General features: G+C 37.8%; 1 protein-coding gene across 3 annotated transcripts; it reads right to left on the reverse strand.

Moving 5' to 3' along the window:
- Nucleotides 1-243: 243 nt before the first annotated feature.
- Nucleotides 244-26,391, reverse strand: sin3ab (SIN3 transcription regulator family member Ab). Of its 3 annotated transcripts, none has more exons than XM_051899320.1 (21): nt 26,255-26,391; nt 23,422-23,635; nt 21,762-21,929; nt 21,569-21,675; nt 16,035-16,326; nt 15,701-15,952; nt 15,022-15,174; nt 14,028-14,183; nt 13,852-13,935; nt 13,607-13,725; nt 13,222-13,432; nt 12,419-12,535; nt 12,085-12,323; nt 11,088-11,271; nt 10,431-10,998; nt 9,903-10,072; nt 8,999-9,172; nt 7,613-7,705; nt 4,497-4,591; nt 2,503-2,704; nt 244-1,783 (listed from the first exon to the last, which is right to left on the reverse strand). In XM_051899320.1, exons 2-21 carry the CDS (start codon nt 23,602-23,604, stop codon nt 1,562-1,564), a joined length of 3,789 nt encoding a protein of 1,262 aa, XP_051755280.1. In that variant the 5' UTR covers nt 23,605-23,635; nt 26,255-26,391; the 3' UTR covers nt 244-1,561. The 3 variants fall into 3 exon arrangements, with proteins under 3 accessions (XP_051755280.1, XP_051755277.1, XP_051755278.1); XM_051899317.1 differs by having other exon boundaries at nt 21,563-21,675; XM_051899318.1 differs by having other exon boundaries at nt 21,563-21,675; nt 26,049-26,270.
- Nucleotides 26,392-26,466: the final 75 nt, after the last annotated feature.

The following is a 26,466-nucleotide window of genomic DNA, read 5'->3' on the forward strand; positions in this document are numbered from 1 at the left end:
GATAATGAGAGATTGAGTAATGTTTAAAGTTAACTCTAAAGTCACATTTGTGTAGAACATTATTACACTGTACCCCGGGGGACAGTCCCAATGCTCCCTCTGCTGCCAGTATGTGAAAACAGTGTGTTTCAGTGCACATTAATTATGCATCCTCATATTCAGAGCACAAGAACGTAATTCAGTGTGAAAACAAGCATGCATTATTGATCTTTACAGTGGCAGGCAGCAAGACACACGGCAGGGTAATCTACTACAATTCTGTTTTATTTCAATCTTTAAAACAATAATGAATAATATAAAAGGGCTGTACATGAGAACATAGAAACATGCCATCATTGCCTTCTTTAAATATGTTTTACATATTTGTCAGCATAAACCAAAGCCTTAAAAGCACACACAAATGTGCCCCAAGTTACATTTCCAGACTTCTCGTTATAGAGGGCAAAATGGGACTAAACAGGATAGTTTCTAAGTTCTACTCAGAACACAGGCAGTGATATCACAAATTTGAATACAAGTTCAGTTAAGGGCCAAATATAGCATCATGAAAAATGATCCAATACAACATCTCAGGTTCTGGACAAACTTGAAGCTGTCGAAACGAACATTTCCATGACTACATAAAGAGAGGAGACAGAGTGACCAGACAAAACACTTTTAACAAGTACTCCCTTTGGTAAGAATAGTCATAAAGTGTTTTCTTAAACATCCCAGCGTTAGCCTCCTCCACTAAGCTGATAAGGAAGCCTAAAAAGCTGAACTACGTAACAGTGAAGGTTGTCTGAATATAAACAATCAGGCATATTTATACATTGTATTTACATTACAAGAGCTTTTGTGACTGTATTTATTCTGGTGTTCCTGATTGACACGTTGTGGCTGGTATCTTGGATATCTATTAATTAACAGTAATACCTTCATTAATGGTGCTGTAATTAACCAGTGAAAAGAGACCTTAATTACATTTCATGTATATTGCGAACAATAGGCTAGGGAAATTCACATCATCAGTCCTGGTTTAGCTGCGTAGCCCCAAACACAGAGGCTTTTTAAAAAACTGAGTCAAGATTTTCTGTCACTGTCAGACATTTTCTCAAATTTTTTGAACATGTGTGTGGTTAAAGTGAACCACAAAAAATTGCTAATAAACTACTATTCGCCTTGAGAAGATGAAAAATAAAAAAACAATATACAAATGGGCAAGGATTTGACCTGTATTTGTAAACCATCCTTTTCACAAAAAGCCTCTCAAAAAAGACAAAAGTGATTCTTATAGTTGTGAGAATCAAATGAATGTCTGACTAGAGCTGCAGCATTTGCAAGAAGAGTTTTCTTGCCCTCATGATTAAAGGACAATAACCAACTGGGTATAAAGTCCGGGGGGCAGAGGGGGAGAAGACGACAATCTAAAAATTTAAAAAGGTAAAAATAAAAAAAGAAAGAAAGTGAGCAATCTTCAAAGAACTCAACGGCGGTCCGATTTTAATTTCAGTGCTACTTCAGTCATAAAAACAACATAAAATGGAGGTAAAAGCCCTCCCTTCTCTTGAAAACTTGAGCTTTACAATGTAGTGCTGTAGGTGACTTTATATTTGTTGATGTTCTGGAAGTGGAGGATCTTAGGCTCACAGACGGTTCTGCAGGGCAGCAGCCCCTCCCGGCCCTCTCCCATCAGCCACTTGTACGTGGCGGCTGCCATGTCGCTGGTCACATGATCTTTCCGCCACCTGTCCAGCCACACCTGAAAGCGCTGATGCAGACGAGTGCTTACTCGCTGGTGAGACTGAAAACAATCGGAACGAACAGAAATCAAATCAATGTGAAGCATCTTGATCTCAAAACAAATTCCTCTATCATAGTGCTTCTTAAATTTTAATTACATTTCTAATAAATACAAAAAAAAAAAAGTCAATTGAAATCATAATTTCCCCTCAATAAGAATTGTTTTTATTGAATAACATACAAAACTAGAATCCTAAACATTCTGAAACCACAAAAATAAATTGTGTTTAATTGATTTTAAAGGATAGTCCACCCAAGAAATTGTCACATTTTACTCCCCCTTGTGTTGTTCCAAACCTGTAAGACTTTCTTCTGTGGAACATAATAGATATTTTGTGGACTGTTGGTAAACCAACAGTTTTACTTCCCTTTGACTTTCATTGTTATTTTTATCCATACAATGAAAGTCAGTTGGAACCGAAACTCTGGTTACCATAATTCTTCAAAATATCTGTTTTTATGTTCCACAGAAGAAAGTAGGTCATAAAGGTTTGGAACGACATGAGGTGGAGTAAATAATGAAAGAATTTTTATTTTTGGGCGGACAATCCCTTTAAATATCAACACTCCTAGATTCTGTTCATAGAAATAATAATCGAATCCAGGATAAATTACAGGGGAAATTTCTCATATGATATGGGGCCTTTGCAATATTGTGTTGGACAATGGTGGGCCCTTTAGTGAAAAAGGTTGAGAGCCACTGCTCTTTCATCTATATACCTGATGCGCTCTCAGCTGTGCAGTGCGTCGGTACATGTAGTCCTCCGACTTGAAGACGTACACCATCTTGTAGGAGTTGAGCTTAAACATGCACTCCATCTTTGAGTCCTCGCTGCCCTCAGAGGATTTCTTGGCCGTTTCTTTGCCCTCTCTCATCTGCACCTCTTGACCTCTCTGGCACTTCCGGATTCGCCTTAGATTCCTTAAAAAGAAAAGGGCGCATTTTTTAATTTTCAAGAAACCTAAATCTTTCTTAAATTTAGTACAAATGCTATCAAACATGTTAAGGCTCAGCCTAAAGAGAGGAAGATCCTAATCAAAAAGAAAAAAATATGCATCAATGCAGCTGTCTACAGTGCACCTTGGTCTTAATAAATATGATAAAATATCAAAAGATACAATAATTTCTATTGAAAACTCATATCCATGGCAAATCCATATTGATCAAGTGCCAAATCAAGGTTTTGGGTGGAAAAAAATGGATAGTTAATTTCCCTGCTTCAATTAAAAACTAAAATTAGAAGTGTACTTACCAAAGGTTACAGATGTGAATGGGCATAGAAACCATGACTCTTATTTTGAATTCAGGACTTCACTCAAAGAAACAAGCCAATCGTCACAAAAAAAGAAACCAGGTAGGTAAATAGGTTAAATAGCCAGGATATGGGTTGACATTGTGCATTATGCATTAAATGACCATGCACTAGAAGTGTTTGTTGCATTACTTTTCTTAGCAAAAAAACAGTGGTGCAATGTCAGCTACACAACCTCACACTGAACATAAACAGAAAAGAAGTTAATCAATCCAATAAAAAAATAATTTGATTGTCTATTTGTGGATGGAGACATCAAGAGCATCTCTCCAGCACTGCACATAAAACATGCATTTAAAAAAAAAAAAAAAAAAAAAAAAATGAAAGAACAAGCAAAATCAATCATCCTCCCATGCTAGAGCTCAAACGTCTGTTGGAAAGAAATACACGCACATTTGAGGATAAAATCCAGACCAGAATTTTATTGACAAGCCCCTCTCTGAAATACAGCCGTCTTTGTGTCAGACCATGGTGAGTTTAATTTCGAGTCACAGCACCACTTTGTAAACTGACAACCCCAATCGAACTCGAGAGAATCAGCGATGGGAGGACACATCATCTCTGAGATCTCAGCATACAAGGTCTACTCACTCAAATCTTACAGACTATAAAAACATTTATACATAAGGATGAAATCAAGTTACATACAGAAATATATCTGTGAATAGAATTACACAAACAGACCACATCACACTTTATATGAGAAAGCAAAGAAGTTTTCTGAAACCCAAGAGTGGGCTCTTTTAAAAAGATTATGAAAATCTATTCAAAGAAAAAAGTACAGATCTGAGCAGAGCACTCAGGCTCATCTTATCTAAATGCACAGTCTTCAGTCTCTTCCAAAGGACATGATGACTCAACCGAACCCTGTTAAGAGCAGGCATATAAAAACATCTTCCATATTCTCAGATGAAAAACAAAAATAAAATGAATCTTTCCACCTCATTAAATGTGTTATAAAGGCTCAACTGCTATTTTGCCCTAAAATAAAAAAAATGGTGCACATAATTTTAGATAACACCTCTGCACACATTCTCCACAAACACACCATACTTACAATTCATAAATAAGCATAAAAGAACCAATATGACTGTATTGTGGCCACATCTGAGCAGAGATAAACAGCCTAACAATGGGTTTTCATTAAATAAATTCTCAGTAAAGTGCGAATGCAAGCAGGCAGAGAGCTCATGTGTGTTTGGGTAGAAAAAAAACAAAAAGAAAAAAAAAGCCAGGCAATTACAAACAGGCAGCACTTGTACAGTGTGACTCCCATACATTTTCCCAAGACTACCGAAAGCATTCCTGGGATGTTCCTGTCTTGAGTTGATGCTTGATGGGAAGGGGGCAAGTTTAAAGGACTCATGGCTCTAAAGATGGGTGTACTTGGCTGAGCCTCACCTGGGGAGAAACACAGGCTTCTGGGAGAGGTGCTCTCGCAGCTCTGGAGAGGCCGAGCTGGTGTTCAGATATCGCTCCACATAGTCGGGCCAGCGCTGAAACACACATACAGACATTCAAGGTTACTCTTACAGGATAAAGAGTCACTGTTAATAGAATTACTAACTATTGAATATATCAGAATATATAAATATCACCAGGATATCCTCTGTATGACAACTTAGTGTGTTGTTTTACATGACTCATTTCTATGAATGAACCTCATGTATTATGCAAAGACTTCATGTAGTTCACCTCTTGAAAAATGTTCTCTCTTTTGGAGCACAAACCCAAAACTGACAATGTAAAAAGAGCAGCAATGGCTTGCAATAACTACATGATTTTAATACCCTGAAAGATTACAAAAAGTCCAAGTTTTAGGTCGACGTAGACAGCAGAGAGTAGACTGGACACATGACTGTAACATAAGTACGACACGCTTACTGTTATTAAATGAAATAAGCGAAGTATTCACACGTCCTTTCGGAGAGAGCGTGAACCCCAATTCAGTTCTCTTCTACAGTTTATATGGCCAAATACACACAGCATTGCCAAAATGGCTGACTTAGTGAGTATTTGTAAACATAGTCAGTTATGTCTTAAATGGAGTAAACAGTTGAGAAAGACAGAGTGCGTGCAACAACATATTGGACCTGTGCAGCTCTTAAAGTGACAACAGCCTAATAAACCTGCTTCCGTCTGTGTGCTTAATGTTAATTAAACAACAAAACACAAAGTGAAAAAAAAAAAAAAAAATCACTCACTGCTCGACTGAATAACTTCTGTAGCTTTAATAAGAATCAGTGTATTTAAATACAGTGAAGACTAAAGCAGTGTTTTATTTTTACATTTGATTATTCAATTTCTGTTGCTAAATAAACCTACCTGAAACCTAAACCCCTGGTTTACACTGACGTTAAAATGACACTTACTTTTTATGTGATGCTACAGTAAAACACTGCTGTTCACTTTCAGAAGATGTAGGGATGCTTTCTTCTCACATAACAAATGTGAAACATGCATGTTGGTTATATCATTTTCAGTTTTTAAATATATTTAAATATAATTTACATTTATTTTACACACTTAAAGCATTATCGTATTGCATATTGAATATATATATGCTATAATAATAAAAACAATAAATAATAATAAAGGGCCAGATTAGCTGTTTATAACACTTTAATAACTAAACTGAATAAGTGGTTACAATACATAAATTACATTAACTAAAAATTTGTTTAACAAAATCCACCAATTATTTTACAATATAATTATAATTTTACAATTAAACCTTTTTTTTTTTTAACATTATGTTCAAATAAATCAAACAGTATACAGTGCTTCTCTGGTTGAGCACACTGCAAGATCCCACACACAGGCTGCGCCTCCAGTTTCAAGTGGTGCTACTGACTGATTGGCTTCAGAATATAAAAAAGTCCTGGAAGAACTGTGGGAGCTGATGCAGAAGTAGATGTACTTTGACATCCTATTTCTGCAAGAGCCACAATGAGTGTCCACTAGAATACTGTGTGGGTCAGCATCGTGTTGGGAATCTGCTGAAGGCCAAAACAGTCCAACACCACTGCCTGATTCCATGTAGTACTTCATAGCATCCAATTCATTAGGGTCCACTGTCTGTCACCATCCCTACCATCTCTGTAGGCCTTATGGAAGGATCAGTAGTTCCCACATATTCCTCCATTCATCAAACAGCACCTTGTTGTTTCTGATCCGGTGGATACTGCCGCAGGGAGTGTTCCTCGGTAACATGCTCAGCTGTTCGGGACAAACTTATCCTGAATCCCGAACAATGCCACAAGCGCAAATCAATTTATGAAGGAAGTCCCTGAAGAGTGAGAGGCTGGTGTAAGATTTGTCAAAAAAAGCTTGTAGTCAGTGTCCAACAATTTTTCATTCACAAGGGCTGTGTAATGGAGTAATAACTCAAATGGTCTGTGCTGAAAGAGACGTCTCCTCTCAAATCCCAAGCACAAATAAGAATCTGCCAGGACAAATGTTTTTAGTCATCTTTGTGGGTTCATTCTCTCAGATGCTGGTTGAAGTACAGCTCTGAACCATTCATTCATCAACCGCAATAATCTGTAAAACATGAAGAGGTCTTGCAGGGATCTGTACATTCCTCATGGTGTCCAACTCCATATGATATGGAGGACCATCAAAGATGGACAGAAAATTTGTGTAGGCCATGATCTGTGCCAGAAATAGTCTGTTATGAGCAGAAATGTGATGAGCAGAACTGGCTCATTTAAATAACAGCAAAGTTTTGCTGTGGCATGTCCTTTCTTTCTGGTATTTGGGCCATTTAGACCGTGTAAGAAAACCATACAAGACTCTGCCCCAGCTGTTCTTACAGGTTAGAAACTGATATCTGGTTCATATCTATTGTCACCACTTCTTTCTGAGGTGCAACAAGAAAGAGCAAGAAGGAATTGGCACCATTTCCCCTCAACATCTCTTGCAGCAGCAGGTGGCACAGATGTAGCAGATGTTGTTGGAAATGGCGATGCAGCAGAAAGACGAAATCTGTTCCTGTGAAAGATGGATCTCAGCCTTTATGAGCCGAGTCAGCTAAAGGCATATTGCACAGAAAGTAACGGAATAGCACAAGTACCAAGTTTACTGACAACTACATTGGTAGCAAGTTATCATGACTGGTAGGCACTGCAGATGGGTTTAATGACACTGATTTTGATGTCACACATTATGTGGTCCATGCCCCATAAAAATAGCTTTTTTTTCTGTCAAAACTATTGGTGTCACACCACTAATAGTCTTAGCCTAAAGAACCTTTCAGCACCGGCTGTGTTCTTGCATTTCACTGTTCTATTTTTTCTTTTCTTTAATTGTCGGTTTATAAAACATGAATTAGTCACAACTTTCGCTGTGAAGCAACTTTTTGCCGCTGTGAGCGTTAGACAGGTTCTTGGCCTTAATAAGCTGGCCAAGCTTTATGAAAACTATGTCAAAATTTTGCCGCAAGACTTTGCCAACAGTGCAGTTTGGGTTAACTGGTTAAACACTGGAGTATCTTTAGCCAAGTCTCAGGCATGTACCTCAGTATCCACAGGTCCATCCGAGTTCTCTTCTTCTGAGTCCAACAGCTCCACAGCCAGCTGCACAGTCCCCTTAGACTTCTGGAACAGTAACTGTAATAAAAAAAAAACGAAAAAAAAAAAAAACGTTTTATGTGTAGCTGACATGAAATACTCCATTTGTAGACTGCATTTGGCTAACTATAATAATTATCCATGCAGCCTCTGATCTCATATAAATGATCTCATAAAATGAGAGGCAATATGGAATCTTTGCACTTTTAAAAACTCATTTGTACAAACTATTGAAAGAGTCAAGGCCAGTTATACAATCTAAGATGCACAGTTTCTTTTATACACGTTTTTTAACCTAAACAAGTTAACCTAAAATGTTGAGAAAAAAATACATTATATACTCTATAGATATGCATCTATATCCACAAATGAAAGTGTGGTTAAAAGTAGTTAAAGTGGAAGAGGTGAAAAGAGGCAGCAGATAACAGAGTGACATTGAGAGATGTGGTCATTAAAACAAAAAGCAGTGATTTTAGCCGATTAAGCGTCTTTGACCGATAGCTTGATGGATGGTCAATTGGTTTGCTTGAAAAACCAACAGAAAGGTCTTATCAGCATTTCCTATACAACAATCCTTTACTGCGACTTCAACTTTGTCACTGTCAATACAATTCTGGTTAAAAAAAAAAAAAAACACTTTCTTTCTACCACAACAAAGATGTCTATTGTTGTTGCCATCTCTAATAGTTTATTGCTGCGTTTCCATCTCCTCCATTGCTTTTTTGACTGTGAAACAGTGGTCTGAGCCAGTGTTGCCAACTTGTGGATAAACTAATTAGTGAAAAAAAAAAAAAATTCAAGCTGCATATGTGAGCTGCACGTACATGTGCAGTAAGAAAAAATGTGCACAACAGCAATAGACGACAAGCATAATAACAGAACAAAATAATTTAAAATAAGAGTCAGAGCAAATACTTTACATTCTATCAACATTTTTATGTAGAAAAAATACAGAAACAAACTATCTATGAAATGAGATACTAGTAACACTTCCACGGATATTACGTATCATAGCAAGCAATGCGTCTCAACTGAAAAACAGTTAAAAGTCGAAGAGCTCTCAAGCGCCCACAGCTAGACGATTTTTGCAGCGCGCCTGACGTTTTCAGCTAGCTAAAAATGCTTTGGTGGACACACGGCCCAAGCGCTGCTGATAACAATGTTGATATGTTGATAACGATATCTGCATATGTGTATGTAGTATATGTGTAAAAAAAGTATGCTTTGGGCTTTAAAGAGAATCTCCTGTGGTAGCTTTATCTATACCGCACCAATTACATAATAATAGAGAAGTACAGAGTGTGTCTAGTTAAAGTAAAGAGATAGTCGAACCTTAAAACAGTTCTCGTCGGACATCAGCTGCTCGGCTTTGCGCTGGTAGGATGTCTCAGCCGTACCTCTGGATGTTTGGGTGGACAGGGACCCACCGGTGGCTTTGTTGGAACACTCACCAAGATAAAGATCAGTCACCTGTACACAGATCTCATCGCTTACTATATGCTGCAGCTGTGGGAAAAAGAAAAGGAAAGAGAAAACAGTAAGATGAGATTCTGTAACACTGAAAATGCTCACTAAAGGCCTTGATACACTTCAAGTGAAATTGAAGAACGAACTGATGAGATGTCATTTCAAACAAAATCCAGCCAAAACAAAGTTTCTTTGGAGTTAGTTTCTGGAGTTCACCCTGCCAAAGAAAACTTTCCAGAAAAGTTTGTTCCAACTGGTAAACACCTTCAAACCACCACTGGTCTATGGAAATTACGTATAGGTGTGCTCTGAGGCTCTGCCTTTTTTATTATGGACATCATCTCTTGTTTAATTTCAGTCCGTCAAGGTCAGACGCGAGGAAAAACATGAACTGACTGGAGTGATGAATTGCAGAGCTTGTGCAAACATATCCACATTCTTAACTGCTGTTTTCTCGCTATCATTTTTGTTGTGTTTATTTTGTTACTGAGATGAAAGCGCGCATCACATATTTACATATTCATCCAAACGCCACTCCCAGCAGTGTGGGTGGAGTCGGGATGTTCACTAACTGCTAAAATTGCTGCAAAGTACCTGCTTCTTTACTTAACAGTAAATTGCTTCTTTGTACCCGTAAGCGAAGAAGAAGAAAAAAAAAAAAAAAAAGGCCCCAATATACTGTGAGTATATTGGGGCCTAAAAAGAGGAACTCATAAAGCTAAAGTCAAAATAACAATGATAATACAAGTAAAATAATAAAAAACCCTACCTGTCTCACTATACTCTGGATGAGTTTGTCCATGGTGAAGGCAATGTAGGCGTGAATGGTAAACATTTCCCTCAGCTGGTCCTCGTATTGAGATGTTTCCATGTTGCCATCCAGAAGGTTTCGCACCATCTCCAAGAAGGCAGAATAGTAGTCTTCAACGTCGATGTCCACTGCAAAACAAACAGGAAATTTTTAATTTATCCAAGTCCAGCAACTGGCATTACCGATAAACAAATTACAGCTAATCTGTGAGTCGCTCAAGCAGTTTCCATGGTGACAGGGCCCTGAGGGTTGCAGGCAAATCTGAGAGAAATATCATTAGCTCCAACAAGTGTTAAGACCCTTCAGAGCGACTGGTGATAAAACATCCTCCTGTCTTCACAAATTTAGGAGGTCTCGCACTCAAGTTCTCAACCTTGCGCGAAACGTGCTGACACAATGACTACCAGCGTGAAAACTGAGTGAAAAGGGGAATAAATTAATTCGCAAAATGAACAGTTGTGTTCTGCTCTGTAATCCGAAACTTACTGGGTTCTTTCAAACGCAGCTGGATGGCCGGGCTGTCGTTCTTCTCTCTTTTCAATCCCAGCACGTTCCTTTCCCACTCCCTCTCTCTGGCGTCTTCCTCGATCTGTTTTTCCGCCTGCCCGTAGATCCGTAGCAGTCGGGAGCACAGGATCTGGTGCAGCCGAAGGAAGATGTACCAGTTATTGTTGACGTAGAAGAGGTTGTAGGCATCGTCACAGTTACTCAGCTTCTGCTGGGTAGCTGCTGTATGGCTGAAGAGGAGCTTAGACTTTGCTGACGTTGTCCCATTGTGCTTTTTAGTCCCGTCTTCATCTGGTTCGGTCTCCTCTTCTTCCTCCTCCTCCACATCAGAAAGCTCACCACGCCGGGCGAACAGCATGTCAGGGATGAAATGGTAGATGATCTGTTTGATTTTATATTTGTCGTCTTTGTGGATGCTGGACTGCCTCTTGACATGGTGGATGATGAGAGCAGCTGCGTCTTCCAGAATCTGGCTGTCCTCGTACATAAGGGACATGTGAGGGCCTGAGGGAGCGGCGGCATTGTCTTCTGAAGCCTGCTCCTGTCGCTAAGTGGATGAAAAGGCCATTATAAGAAACCTGACAACAATTAAGATGCCTTTCATTTTTGTGTATGTACATTTAGATTGTTTCTTACCTCATCATAAAGAGACTCGATTTCATTGAGCAGCGTCTTGGAGCGAAACACCTTTGTGTCATTCTGTTTGAAGTTAATACCTTGGTGATCTAAAGACTTCAGGTAATACTTCTCATTCTGTTCTCTCCAGATCTTATTGAAGCCACGCTGAGCCTCTCGCCATTCCTCTTCTTTAATTTTCAGCCTGAGAAGACAAATGCATAATGAATTCTGTAAGAAAAACCTGAAATATAAAGAACTGAGTAAGACGGCTCTCCCTGTTTGAAAAAATTTAAGGGCGTAATGATGCTATAGGATAGTAATAACATGGTGAATTATTAAGGTACTAAGTCTGCACAAGTGTTTTTATTGCATTTTGACAAAAAAAAAAAAAAAAAAGAAAAAAATTCCAATTGCGATACATAAGCATTTAACATCTCATATTTCTGCTGCTTAGATATAATTAAAGAACAAAAGCCATAAAAATCACATTGAAATAACAGGCCTCATATTTAACAGGGTGTGAAACACGTTTTGACCAAATTCTGCTGCCAATAGGAACAATAAAATTTACTCTTAAGGGTATTTTTTGTTTTATTTAAAAGAATTTAGACACTAAGTTTTCTAAAAAGTTTTACCAAAATGTGAAAAAACATGGTTCTTTGCATTCATATCCTACCTGAATTTGAAATAAATAGATTGATTGATTGATTTAACTCCCAATCCATTTGATGGGTTACTGTAATATTAATCATTTATTATAAATATTATTATAGTACTTATTCAAATTTTGTTGTAAACTAAACTATCATTTTTCACTTTCACAAGGCAAAACTAGGCAGTCTCTATGAAAACAAAAGGAAGAACTAGTAGCCACAAAATGTTTTAAATGAAGTGAACATGGAGTATGGTACTAACATGGTAAATGTTCAAAAAAAAGGTTTTAAAAACAAATCTTTCCTTTTTCATGCCACAATGTATCACATTTTTATAGTCAGACAATAACATTTATGCTCACCTTTTGAGTACAATAGGTACAGAGACAGCAGGGTTGGTCTTGAGTCCATCTATGATGTCTGGAGCTTTGTCACCATATATCCTCTGAATAGCTTTACGGTGGATGACCTCAGAGGAGCCTCCAATGGTGTTGTCCAGTCGGAACTTGGCTTGTTCCTCAGCAGACATGCGCGAAAGCCTCTTTTGAACAGTCTCCAGAACACGGATAGTGGCGAGATTTGTCTCCAGAACCACATCAAGCTGCATGACACATGACATGTTTGATTAAACACTGAACTGAATAGTGGAATATTACACTTATCTCTGTGACAATGAAGCTTTGTTTTAAAGCTTACCTCAAAGCGCTCATCTTCACATCTATATATATGCTCTTCATACTGGGTCTTTTTGGAGCTGACAAAGGTTGAGTCTTCAGACCAGGAAGGAAATGACACCCACGTATCATTCAACACCTGAGAATTATTCAACATTAGCATAGTGCTGTCACAACATCACACTTTCAATACACATTTATCGTATCCAAAAGAATTTGTGATAATATTATATCTATAGAAATTTTGAAAAAAATAAATAAATGCTATCAGTTATAAAATTCATCTTTAACTATGTTTATTTTGTTTTCTTTTTTTGGCCAATGAATGAAAATTGATCACACTGAAAATATGGATGTAGGGAGGCGAAGAAAGTTTCTAAGCATAACTGTACAAAATCATAAAAAAAAGATTTAAATGTTGATCGGCACTTCCTGCAAACTACCAAAAAAAAAAAAAAAAAACTCCCACAATGGCAAGCTAACTTAATATTACATTTTTTAAATATCATGATTATCATCAATACTGGTATATTGCAAAACCCTTACATTAATACCTTAGCAACTATTCCCCATTTAATTGCATTAAATATCATGATTAACATCAATATTGGTATATTGCAAAACCCTTATATTAATACCTTAGCAACTATTCCCCATTTAATTGCATTAATCTGCTTTAGCATGGTATTTTCCTCTAAAAAAAAGTTATTATAAGTGCCAAGTAAGCATTGATTTAAAAAAAAACCCTTTTGTGGTGTGATGTTTGTACATACAATTTAAAATTTTATTTAAAAACATCACACCACAATCGAATGGTGTTCTCACCTCTTTGCACAGTGGAGTCCTGCCTGTACATCGAGGCTGCTGGAAGCTCTTGGGTAGGGCTCTGTAACTGGAGCCCAATCTCTTGCAGGACGCATAATCAATTTCCATTGCAATGCCTTCAGTGGCTCGCTCTTTGGGAAAGCTCTCAATATGGGGACACTCTCTGTAGCCGAGGAAGTTCTTGAACCATGTAAAAAGCTCTGGGAATTTTCTGATAACCAGAAAAAGCAAAAATGTCGTTTATTAAAATATTAACATGTAATAAAGTGTAACTAATAATCTTATTGGTTTTTAAGTTATAACTGTAATCAAATTAAACAATGGCTACATAAAATCAGACTGCAAGTGTCTCACAGATGTCAATATGAAATTAAATTCCACTCACCCCAAAAATGGTAAGACCAACTGCACAAGTTCAGCCCGAGAGATCACTTCTTGATTGAAGATGACCAAACAGCGTAAGAAATTGTCATAAGCCTCTGAACTCCGCAGTGCTTTCCGCACCTAAGAGAGCAGAGCATTTAAGCCACATAACTCACTTTAATCCTTGTAATATTTATTCTACAAACATAATGCCGTTATTTTTGTATTACATTGTAATCACTGCAAGACTATATTAAAAGTAATCACCTTTTCAAAAAAGAGAGATTCAGCACCAATTCCAAGTTTGCTGGCTTCAGCCATTGAATCTTTTCCCATAAACTTTTGCTTTTTCTGTTTAAGAGTTAAAAAAAAAAGAACATGAATATTGGTTAATAATACAGTGTAAAAACAGCAATTAAGTATAGTAACAAAGTTTTACTCACCTTAACAGGGGGTGTAGTGGGTGTCCCAGTGTGTCTGCGGATCTGACAGCCATTCTGGTTAAAACTCTGTTTATGGTTAGGCTGGGGTCTCTTTACCGTCCCTCCACGATCAAGACGCACAGATTCAGCCTTCTCGGCTGTAGTCTTACTCAATAACTGAGAAGAAGAGAAAAAGCTTATGAATAATAAGCAAAAGGAGTTCAGCTCGTTCCTCTACGCACACCTTGGGAATAGAATTGGCATTGGCCAGTAAAAAGTAATATATATATATATAATTACTTTTTACTGGCCAATGCCAGTGTATATATGTATATACACACACACACACACACACACACGAGAAGTGGCGTCACGTCAGTTACACTTTTTCCGTAAGATAAATAGGGAAGGCGTAGGACGTAGCGTAAGCTTTCTGAACTGCAAGAGTTTTACACTTTCTTCGTACGTTAAATATGGAAGGCGGTCTGGTGGAAGCTAGATATTTTACTTCATAACTTGTTAAATATGGATTTTTTTTTATACAAACGCATCACTTAGCTTCAGAAGGCCTTTATTAACCCCCCAGAGCCGTGTGGAGTATGTTTATGATGGATGGATGTGGATGGAAGCACTTTCTTCAGCTTATACTCATGACCCCTGTTTACTGCCATTATAAAGCTCAGATGCATCAGGATATTTATTAAATATCTCCAACTGTGTTCATCAGAAAGAAGAAAGTCATATACACCTAGGATGGCTTAAGGGTGAGTAAAGCGTAGGCTAATTTTCATTTGAAAGTGAAATAATCCTTTAAAACAGGGACAGTAGTTGGTGAGCGCTTGCGCATTCGTGTTCAAGATGAGTGAAAGCGAGTGAAAATATATCTGTGCTAAACTCAAACACTGGCTAATGGCTAATGAAACATTATTTAGTTGCCATGCATGAACATTTAGTACTATCACTAGCATATGCGAATGATTTACTCGCTTTTTAGACGGTTGCCATAAATACCTACCGCTGAGCTGTTAGCATCTGGCAGGAACTGGCCAAATTCTGAAAGGAGGTCCTCCTGGTTCTTGAAGAGCTGGGCCACCTGAGCATACACCTGCTGCTCTGTGAGAGTGGGTGTGTAGTGTCCCCCTGCCTCCTTAGCATTACGCTGCTCCTTCTACACAACAAACAGAACAGAAAGTTTACAGTAAGCATGCAGCATGAAGGGCTTTAAATATACATTACTGTTAAAAAGTTTGAGGTCAGTAAGACTTTACTGTTTTGAAAGAAGTCTCTTATACTCATTTTTGTATTTTATTTGATCATTTATTTGCTCAAAAATACAGTAAAAAAAAAAAAAGGTAATAATGTAAAATATTACAATTTAAAATAACTTTTCTATTTTAATATATTATAAAATATATATAAAAATGCAATTCATTCCTGTGATGGCATTGTTGAATGAAGCAGCCATTACTCCATTTGAAATAGAAATCTTTTCTAACATTATAAAAGTCTTTACTGTCGTGTTTGATCAATTTAATGTATCCTTGCTGAATTAAAATTAATTTCTTTCACAAAAAAAAAAAAAATTGAAAAAGAAAAATCTTACTTTTGAACAGTAGCGTATTTAGCCGAATAAAAAGGTTGGTTGTACTACACAGCTGTACAGAGCATTTTGACCTCAGTGCCTCAGCTCTCACCTGGTATGTGTGCAGAATTTCCAAGAAGGATTTGTAGACCTCTGGCTGGCCCTGAAATCGGTTCTTGATTTTGTTCACGTAGCTGATAGCGTGGTTGAACTCTACAGGCTGGTTGTTCTGTAACGGGGTTGAACCGGCAGTGCTGCTGCTGATGGGAGTGTGGGACTGGACCGAGGGTGAGCGCGGGGAGGCGTACGAGGGAATGGACGGATTAGGCTGGCTTGTTGGGGTAAGTGCGGGAGACTGCATTGGCTGCGGAATATAAAACTAATTTAGACAACTTTACAAATATATAATCCAAATCTGTACAGAAGGTAAAACAATTCAGTTTTACCTTGCTGATCTTGGCAGGGGTTGGCTGGCTAGGGATGACCAAGGCAGCAGTGCTGGTGGGAGCTGCTGGTTGGGTCTGGCGCTGTGCTGGCTGTGTTATGGGGAGGTCCTGGACAGAGATACCATGCGGGGTGATGTGGTGGATCTGGCCAGGAGTGGTCACATTAACCAGATCGTTGGTCTGAACCTCAATCTTGTAGCCAGGAGGCAGGAAGGTGTTGAAGCCCATAATGAGGTCTGGATGGCCTTTGAAGAGCTGGGAGACTCTGCTGATCACACCTGGTGTATCAATGCTGATAACACAAGGACAATAAATTTATGGTATTTGATTTGCAATGTCCCAAGAATCAATCCAAGAGTCCAAAAACGCATAATTATGACTATGCTTGCAAATGCAAACATTTGTAATAATTTTATTTCATAAAAACATTATTAAATTAATTGATAATTATGTTTGGGTTTTGTTTACTTTATACTAGAATTTAAAATTGATGATTTAAAACTGATGATTGAAAATCTCCCGTTTACCTACATAAAACGATTGCTGGTCATTCAAAATCTAACTAACAGCCGTTTCACACCGCAAATTTGAGCTTCGTGTCAGCTTCAATCAGTGTAACTACATCGTCACTGCAGCTGCAGACGTGCAAGAGTATTCACGTTGGAAGCATTTGTACAGCATCACAGCAGTGGCTCCAAAGCTACAAATAAGGTGAGCATTTCTTTACAAAAACAACTATAAATTTGTTTTTAGAAGTTGGTCATTTATAAATTTGATAGTCTTGAAAGTTTGTTAACATGGGGAAGTGTACAACATTGGGTAAATGGGTAAATTTTCTATAAAAATTTGATTCTTTATTTTCTTTCCTGACATACTCCAATTTTTGTTAAAACACACTAGACATGCTTATTCTGAGCTATCTTTACATGCTTTCTGTGTAATTCAGTCACAATTTGAAGAAATGTTTTGTTTTTCATGAGACTTGGTTACTTCCTACTTTTTCATATATTAGGGAAATGGAAAGTCAATAAGTGCTCCTCTGTCACTTTTTTTTTCCTGGTAATAGTGGTAATTTCATGTCTTTTTTTAAAATAAAAATGTTTGTTTGCCAGAAAGTGTTAGTTTTCCTACATGTTTAAACTTTTAGTTTTACAAATCATCACATTAAAAATAACATTAAAAAAAAAAAGTGTAACATCAAAAAGTGTGAAGGTGCTTGAAAGGTGCTTGAATTTCACTCTTAAAAGGTTGTACGAACCCTGAGATGAATAATGTTAAAAAAACCCCAAACATTTTACTATTTCTGATAGAACACCATGGTTACAGTTAGCGTTACTACATTAAATCCATGGTGAATGTTGGTGATTTGTGAATTGAAAAGCCTTCTGTAACTTGTTCGTTCATGGCACAATGTTTCTCCTGGTTTCCATGTCAGCACTGTTTGATACAGATAATTCTGTGCTGAATTTGAATGCTTCTCACTAGATCTCGCTGCAACTTTATTAATTCTGTGGCGAATATGTTTCTTATACTGTATGCAACAGAAATGGCAACTCTTATCAGTTAGGCAAAGTGGTGGTGGCACCAGTGTTGCAAAACGTGTCCATTTGGTCTCAGTCTGGAGCCCTGGTACAGGTGACATATCCACATCTCAAAATCTAATCAATGATGCATAAAATGCATAAAAAAACCCTGTTTCATTGACTATTTAACCATCTATAGCTACTTTAGATAAAGGTATGGTCACATTTACTATCATTTTAATAGGAACCTTCCTTTTTAATAGAATTGGTTCTCGTACACAAGACAAATACTGATAGATAAAAATACTGACAGATACAAATACATAAGTGTGATGAGCAGCTCTAATTTAGCATTCATATACTTTGATCTAAAGCCTGACACCTAAGCTTAAAATATTATACTTCTGCTGCCATAAAAGCACTGGTATTTTCTTCTGGAAATACAAATCTATTAGGGGTGCAGCAGATCACAAAACTCACAGTTTGAAATAGATCAGTCTTTGGATGAGCAAAAAAAACAAAACAAACAACAACAAAAAAACAAAAAAAAAAAAAAAAAAAAACAAAGATATACATATCACCCATCCAAGTGTGCACACACACAGTAGTGAATACACACACCCGGAGCAGTGAGCAGCTGGTTTTGCTGTGGCGCCTGGGTTGCGATTGGAGGTTAGGTGTCTTGCTCAAGGGCACCTCAGTTGTGGGTAATGAAAGTGGAAGAGAGCGCTGTTCATTCACTCCCCCCATCTACATTTCCTGCCAGTACACTAAGACTTGAACCTGCGACCTTCGGTTTACAAGTCCGACTCTCTAACCATTACGCTACAACTGCCCCTAAAATATTATATGCACATACACACAGGGCTTGACGTTAACACCTGCCAACCCACCAAATGCGGGTGGATTTCAGCAGTGGCATGTAATGCAGTCACTCCTACTATACACTTTGGTGGGCTGAATTTTTCAATTGTAGTCTTTTAAAAAGCATCTGAAATAATAAACTAAGCGCAATATAGTGCTGTCAAAAATATCTATTTTTCGATACATATCAATACTGAAATATCCGAAACGCTTCCAATACTAATTTTCCACAGAATAGATACCAGCTGTGCTTTCAGCGTGTGACAGCGAGTTGACGCACAAACCTGCCTCCCCTCACTCACTCGTTTCATTTGCTCCAGATGAATATTGTTAGTGTTACCAGGGTTTGAATTTCAGCACGGGATTGCGCATAATGCGCATAATTTTACTCACTGCCACAGATTTTGTGCTCACACCAAAGTGCACGCACACAAAGCCGCCTCTCAGTACTACATTGAGTTCTTTTTTTACTGCTTATTGTGCTTAAACAGTCAAATACACACAAAATAATGTCAAAATGCCGGTCTTGGCAAGTATTCACATAAACACAGCCAGTTATGTTTTAAGTGAACGTAAACAGTTGAGAAAGAAAACGCATGTGTAACAGTATAATAGATCAGGGCATCACGTCTTAATGTGACAGCAGCCTAACACATTATATATATATATATATATATATTATGCTGCCATCAAGTGGTTATACTATGTATTACATTTGATTTTATTTCTTTCAACCAGATAGCATGGAATCTGCATATTTTTAACTTGCACATAATGCATTAATTATATATAAAAAAAAGTTTTTTGTTTTTTTATTTGTATTTTATATAGTAATAAATTGTGTATAATTTATTATTTAGAAGATATGAGAAACTTCCAGTTTCCCTTTTTGTCATTAATTTAATCCCTCAACATGGAAAAACCGTTCAAGATATCCAATACCCGTTCTCAATTTAGCATCCACAATGTGTTGGCTTCATCCTGATGTTTGATGGCGATCAGATGAATCCCCTAAGAGGAATATATCAAATTCCAGAGCATGTTTTTCAAACAACCCATAATAGCGGACTTTCTGATGGACTGGCGTATGACTTTGGGTGTACTCACATTAGACGACCTGAACCATGCCCAAGCATGTTTGACCCCCAAAGTCTGGTTTGTTTGACTAGTGTGATCACTCTGTACCCCCTTGAAGAGGTGGGCTCGGCAGCACAGAACAGCTACTACTTTTGTGTGTGCTACTGTCATCATTATGACAGCAAATATCTTCTATTACTACTTGAATAGTACACTTTTCAATTAATTTAATTAATTTGAGTATATTAAGGTTCATAATGGGTCTGGTTCTCACCTTATTGATGATCAGGAATTGTAGTTTGTGAGTAAAGCTGCAATTTCCTCCATTAACGTCAGCTGCCTCTGTAATAATCTTCTGATATGTGCAGCACAATCAAGTGAAAATCGCTGCGCAGCATAAATCATAAATCTATTAGGCAGTCTATAAGTGAAAGTGCTTTTCTTCTTGTTTTCTTCAAAACAAAAAGTTGCATTGCAAAAGCGTGCTCCGTCCCGGAACGTTAAGTGCAATGTAAGTGCAGGCCACCGGGGAAGTGGGGAGGAGGGACAATCGCGCCAGGGCATGGTAAGGCACGGTAGTGCGAGTACGCCCTTAGAGTGCGAAAGTTGTTTGGCCCAATGAGATCTATAAAAGTGTATGAAGTTTGGTTACAGTAGGTGAAAAGAGTGCGCCACAGAGCCCTAAAAGTGCCCGAAAATTAAATATAGGTTAATCCTTGTTAAAGACGTCTTTTGTTTTTTTGATTAACATTAATGACACAGACAGCAGCAGGTGCATAGTCTGCTGTAACTTTGAGACGTAATGCACGGATCCAATATGATGATACACATCCAATTTCTTTCTTTTTACGTTCCTTTCACTTAAGACACAACTGACTGCATTTACGAGAATACTTGCCGAGACGAGTATTTTGAGATACGTTTGTGTGTATTTGTCCGTCAAGCACAAGGAGACGTGAAAGAGAACTCAATTCTGTGTTTGCGCAGAAATGCGGCTCTCTGTGCGCGCTTTGAGTGTTTGCACACAGAAAACTGGGCACAAGTTTCTCTTTTGCATTTTCTTGCGCCTGAATGGTTTAAAAATCGCAAGACTTAGAAACGTGCAAATAATTAACTTTCACTGTATGATGGCTAAAGTTTGCAATTAATCTGTAGGCCACATGGGTGCTGAACCGTGGGGTCTGGTCCGTACAGATCATGGATAAACTACGATCCGTTACACCCCTAAAATCTATGAACAGAACATATGGAAACAAGAAAATAATTAATCAGTAATTCAAAAATGAATTTTAGAGGTAAATGTGCAAACTTCAGAAGAAAATAACATACAATACACAGGTATGATCACTGTTCTTACTAAATTAATCAACAATTACTCTCTTCACTGCTTAGCCTACTGGTGCCAGCATTTCCTCTGTCAATGACAAAGAAATGGGGGTCAGAGCACAAGAGCAGCAACCAGGAAGTACAAAGACAGGTTAATGGCTCGTTCACACAGAACGTGTCTTTGCGTCTAAAAACGCAAGGCACAGCGCTCAGGAATGGTTTTAAATAAAAGTGTAGTGCAGAACGTGAAGGTCTTGAGACGCACTTTTGAGACGTGATGCAATAACTGCAATAACGAACAAATAAAACAGTTGCCACACCAACTTGCTACTGTAAACAGAAGCACGCAACGACTGCCCTGACTCAGAGTTCTTCTGATTAGTCCACTGTTTTGGAAGTGACATTGATGAGCTTGACACGGTGTCTTAAAAACGCACCGCTCACGTGCAAAACGCTTCAAAAGACGCGAGACGCAAGCGCATCGGTCATACACGTCTGTTTAGTGCGCGTTTACATGGAAAAACAATGGAAAAGTAGCACACTGGAATGGAAAGGCGCATTGTGTGTGAAAAGCTTCTAAGTGTTTTTCTCAGCAATCCTGACCGAAGATAAAGTCCCCAAGGCACGCTACAAAACTAGATCATTCCATTCATCGTGAGGAGCTAGACTGAACTAGAAGGGACAGAAACACAACAAGCCCAAAGAAGAAGAAAAAAATCTAACAAAAACATAACTCACGCTGACCTTTGAGACTTGAACTCCTTCATGATATCCAGGAAGTCATTGTAGACCTGCGGCTGATTGCCAAACTGAAGTTTAACTTGATCCAGATAGGAAAGAGCATCTTCAACCTGAAAATCACAAAAATCTCAGCTCTCCAGCACTACATCTAAACTAAAGCAGATAATTTCCATACTTTACTAGACAGATCTCTTACCTTAAGCCTTTGAAACTGCTGTTGGCCCAGTGTTGGGGCAGGGGCTGGGGTAGCATGAGAGTGACCCTGGCCCACAGGCTGGACAGCCGGCCCATGATGATGAGGCCCACTGTGCACAGCTGAACTGCTGGTGTGACCATGTCCCCCAGAACTCTGGGCCATTGACAACTGTTAGAGCAGAAGAAGAAATGGTTAATCATCAGGGCTGCTTATGTGAAGTAAAATGTAATTTCCTTTTGAAACTATGTGATGAATTCTCATATGTAAAGTTTTATATAGCCCAGAAGTGTTTTAAATAAATTAAATGCACACAGTGTTTAATCTGTCACAGTTTGTCATCTCCTGCACAATTTGACCAATGAATTTCCATTAATTTTCCAGTCAATCATGATTACTGGATTCATTATTTTCATTTAATTTATAGAAGTAGCACTCACAAACAGCAATTTGTAGCCAGTTTAAAATAGTACAGTACAATTTAAATAGTACAGTGTAACTCTAAATATAAATTATATATATATATATATTAAACAAAAACTACTAACTTATAAAGATTGAGTAGGCTGCAATTAAAGTCTGTTAAATCATTGATGCAACTTAAAACAATTACATTTTCTGAACGAGGAGTTTAGTTTTATTTTTGTGTAGCTCAACATTGAGTAAAACCTATACTTAAATTATTATTTTTAAGTTTACTGAGCGATATAAAGTGACGTCATCCATGTCACGTCGTTGCCGATGTTACCGACGTAACTGAGGTTATCAGAAGAGTCCATTCAACATTAAACTGAGTTGTAGCAGATTTCAATTTCCCAGCATGCTTTGCGTCACACTAAAATGTTGGAATTGAGTGTTATTTTGTGTGTTTTTGGACAAGATTAATACAGGGGAAGATGTGTTATTGTTTAATGTTCTGTTATTTTGGTATGTAAAGGTGTTTCTGTGATGTTGAAGTTTTGTAGGGTTACCATTGTGGTGAAGAGTAGTGCCTGTGGATAGGTCAAGAATGGGTTGTGAAACATCAAGGCTATATATGCACTGCATGTTGATTAACAGTTCATGCAAGTAAATAGTGATAGTCTCTTTGATGGTTACATTAGCGCATGCTGGTGTGCTGTTGCTAACTAATACTTAACTGTAAATATTAGGTGTTAGTTTATTCAATATTTCAATTAAATTGTAATTACTGAATTTGTGTAGTAGGAAATAATCTTTGAGTTGTTTACTTAAATGTTTTGAGTATTCCAAACTTCTTGGGTTTTACAACCACTGCAAAGTAATTGAAAAATAAGAATTATTATGTATGGTAAACAATAGTTTTAAGTATAGTGGACTTAAACATTAAATAAAACTAAAATTTTAAAAAATCAGTTTGACTTAATTGTTATTTATAATTATTCTTTACTTAAAAGATTTGAGTTGCTTTACTTAAATTTTTTGAGATAATCGGTGTCTACAATACTTTTGAGTACTCTGAACGTTTTACAGTGTATATATACACTTTATTATCCATTTTCACTATTTTAAAATCCCTGATGTTTCCAGATTATAGACATATTTAATATTTATATATCATATTTAATACATTAAAAAAAAAAAAAAAAAAACATATGGACATGTGCACCGAAATGTTGCAAGTGTGCTGATGACTTTTTAGTACCTGATAGGTCTGTGAGACAGAGTACTGCATGCTGGATGATGGCTGCATGTTATCTGGTGCAGTCACGTAGAGGGAGGACTGGGAGGCAGAGTTGAGGACGCGGTGCTGAAAGCTGTCCACACCCCCGGGGAGCCGCCGCTGAGAGCCGATCACTGTGTCCTGATCCTCCAAACGCCGCTTCATTATGTACTCATGCTCCTCACTGCGGCGGAAACTACAACAACAAAACAGTAACAGGGCTAGGAATTAACTTCGATTTAATTTAGGCTTTTCCTCACATATAAACCTTGATCAGTGAACATAAACAGATGCTAAACCGAACATGAATGACACACGAGAACAAAACCTCTTCCGGAAGCTTAAATGTGCTGTGTGACCAATGAGGTTCATTCTCGCGCCACTCCCCCCTGCACCTCTAAATTAAAGCAGTTTATAGTGGAAAAAAAATTGAGAGACAAAATTGCCAATTTTTTGCTGCACGTTATTGAATACACTTATATTATATGAATTGTATTCATATAATTGATTTAAATACTTATATGAATTGACAATAAATATTAAACTTTGCATTTTATTGAATATAAATCCATACTTACAAATACAAGCTTTAATATATAAAGCATTTAAAATGACATAGCTTACATAATTTTTTTTTTTTTTTGCTCTGTGAACCTATATAAATGATTATTTAAATTGATTCACTTGCATTGATATAATCAGATATTTTCTTTTAGCTACCTTCTCAAACTTTCACTGCAGCAGCAGCGTTTAGTCCTGCCTAAAAATGTCTTTAAATTCATGACATTTTTCATCAACTCTTCAGTAGAGAAGTGAATTACAAACTCTGGATCAAACCCTGAATTGACAAAGTTTATATCGAGTGTTATATCGAGCTTGCTGAATATGATCTAAACAAGGTTGGATTTGTATGGTTTTGTCAACTCTAAACCTACTCAAACTCAGAGTTTGTTCAACTAGCTTCATGCAACAGGCCACAGAAATCTGTTTTTAGACAAATACATGTAGCTAACCAAATACAACTTTCATTACAAAAATAAAAAGCATTATTTTAGGTAAATCAGCCAAAGTGTTCAGCAAACATCCCACTTTTGTGAAGTTTGTTGGAAAAAAAAAAAAAAAAGCCAAAAGTGTCACTATGAAGAATATAGGGTATTTTTAATTTGTTCAATAATTTCCAGACTTCCCATGTGTGCCATTATATAGTTTTGATTACTTAACTAATATTCTAAAATGTGACAATGAATACAAAAATAATGGCTATATTCATTATTTTGGATGAATAAGTCACAAGTTCGGCTTATTCATGCCTTATTACTACAGGCGTGTCCAAACATTTTGAAATTCGTGGTCTATAAATTAGTCTATAACAGGTTTGGCTAAACAAACGTATTATGCATAATAACCCGAAAGTGTTTAAGTCTCACGTTGTCTTGAAAAACTCAACGTGTCAGCAGCCTGCTGAAAGGAGATCAACTTTATGGCTTTGTGACACCTGTCAAATGTACTCCACTGTCAAATAATGACACTAGATGTTTGATCGACTTGGTTATAAACTGCCCATCATTTGTCGACGGCTAACAGATACCACGACGTTATGACCTTTTGCATTACTCACATGAGACTGCGACAAAACTTTAAACAGCTTTGTTACAGTTTTCTAAAAACCTGTGTAGGCGGATAGTGGTGTGTAAACAGTTACACTCTGAGGCAAACATGCTGGGGCATGCGTGTCGTCTCACTTTTATTTGAATGGCTAAACTCGGTTTCATCCAACCGGACAGTTGTGTGTCAGGCCTGAGACTATTTGACCCACACACTCTACAGCACACTGAAATGCAGAGTACGACTTGATCGAAAACACGTATTGTGTATTTAAACGTGTACGTACGCATGTTTACTAATGTTCTGGCTATTAAAACGCGTTTTACCCAGCCGATAAAGCTTCTTGAGGCGTTAAAGGAGGCGGTGAGCAGTAACCGCCTCTGTCCGATGCAGAGTTCAGTCCAACACAAACTGATCACACCAAAATAAAAACACGATCCGATGGCCACCGCATCGATCAAACCCAGCAAATAACATCTAATAAATCATCAACCACCGAGAAAAAGTGATAAGGCAGCCTGGTTAGCACTCGATGTTGCCAAATGTTTCTAGCTACAAATCAGGAAGTCCTACTGAATGGTTTCTACCGGTAAACACAACTGCTCAGTGATCAAAGCAGCACTGTTATCCGGTAGTCCAGAAGACACCATTAAGCCAGTACTGATCGCTGACAGGTCAAAGATAGTGGATGATAGCTAGATATTCATGATGCTGATCAACCCAGCAGAGCTTAAAAACCTTATGTAGCCATTCAGGCTAAGTGCGGCTAGCTAGCGCCTCGACAAATACTCTTATATAATCACTGCTGTGACATGCATCACTTCAAAGGAACTCGATTTAATGTCGCTAACTTTGAATTTCACTTCACCCAGGTGATTCAGTGGCCATTTGGTGAGGAAAGCGGTTTAAGCGTCATTAACCAGAGTCTGCTACTTTTAGCCTGAATGAAGCACTGCGACGACAACAGCTAGCGAGCGTCCGCTAGCACGCAAGAGCCAACTCACCCCGCAACAGACACTCCGGATCACTTCTTTCTGCTCCGCTGAGAAATCAAAACCTATAAAGCTCGGTAACAGCGCTCTCAAACGTTGAATCGTGTAAGGTTCGGATTTGAATGGCAAATTAAAAATACACGTAAGCACCATTCAGCCAAGGCGCCAGACCTCAAATTGCATGCTAGGTTGCTAATTGGCTAACATGGGAAAACAACCTCAGCAGGAGGATCCTCTGGTGGGGGCGTGTCTTGAAGGAGGCGGAGTCAACAAACTCCAACCGAGAACAACGATTGGTGGGGCGTTGGTGAAATTCGAATATATCAGATTTCTGCTGAATTTACCCGCCTCCTCTCTGACAAAAGGAGCAATGGTGGAGATTCTGATTCATTTCAGTGAGTCGATTCATTTGAATCCGTTCACAAAAGAT

Source organism: Ctenopharyngodon idella, chromosome 7 (genome assembly GCF_019924925.1).
Source record: "Ctenopharyngodon idella isolate HZGC_01 chromosome 7, HZGC01, whole genome shotgun sequence".
NCBI lineage: Eukaryota > Metazoa > Chordata > Actinopteri > Cypriniformes > Xenocyprididae > Ctenopharyngodon > Ctenopharyngodon idella.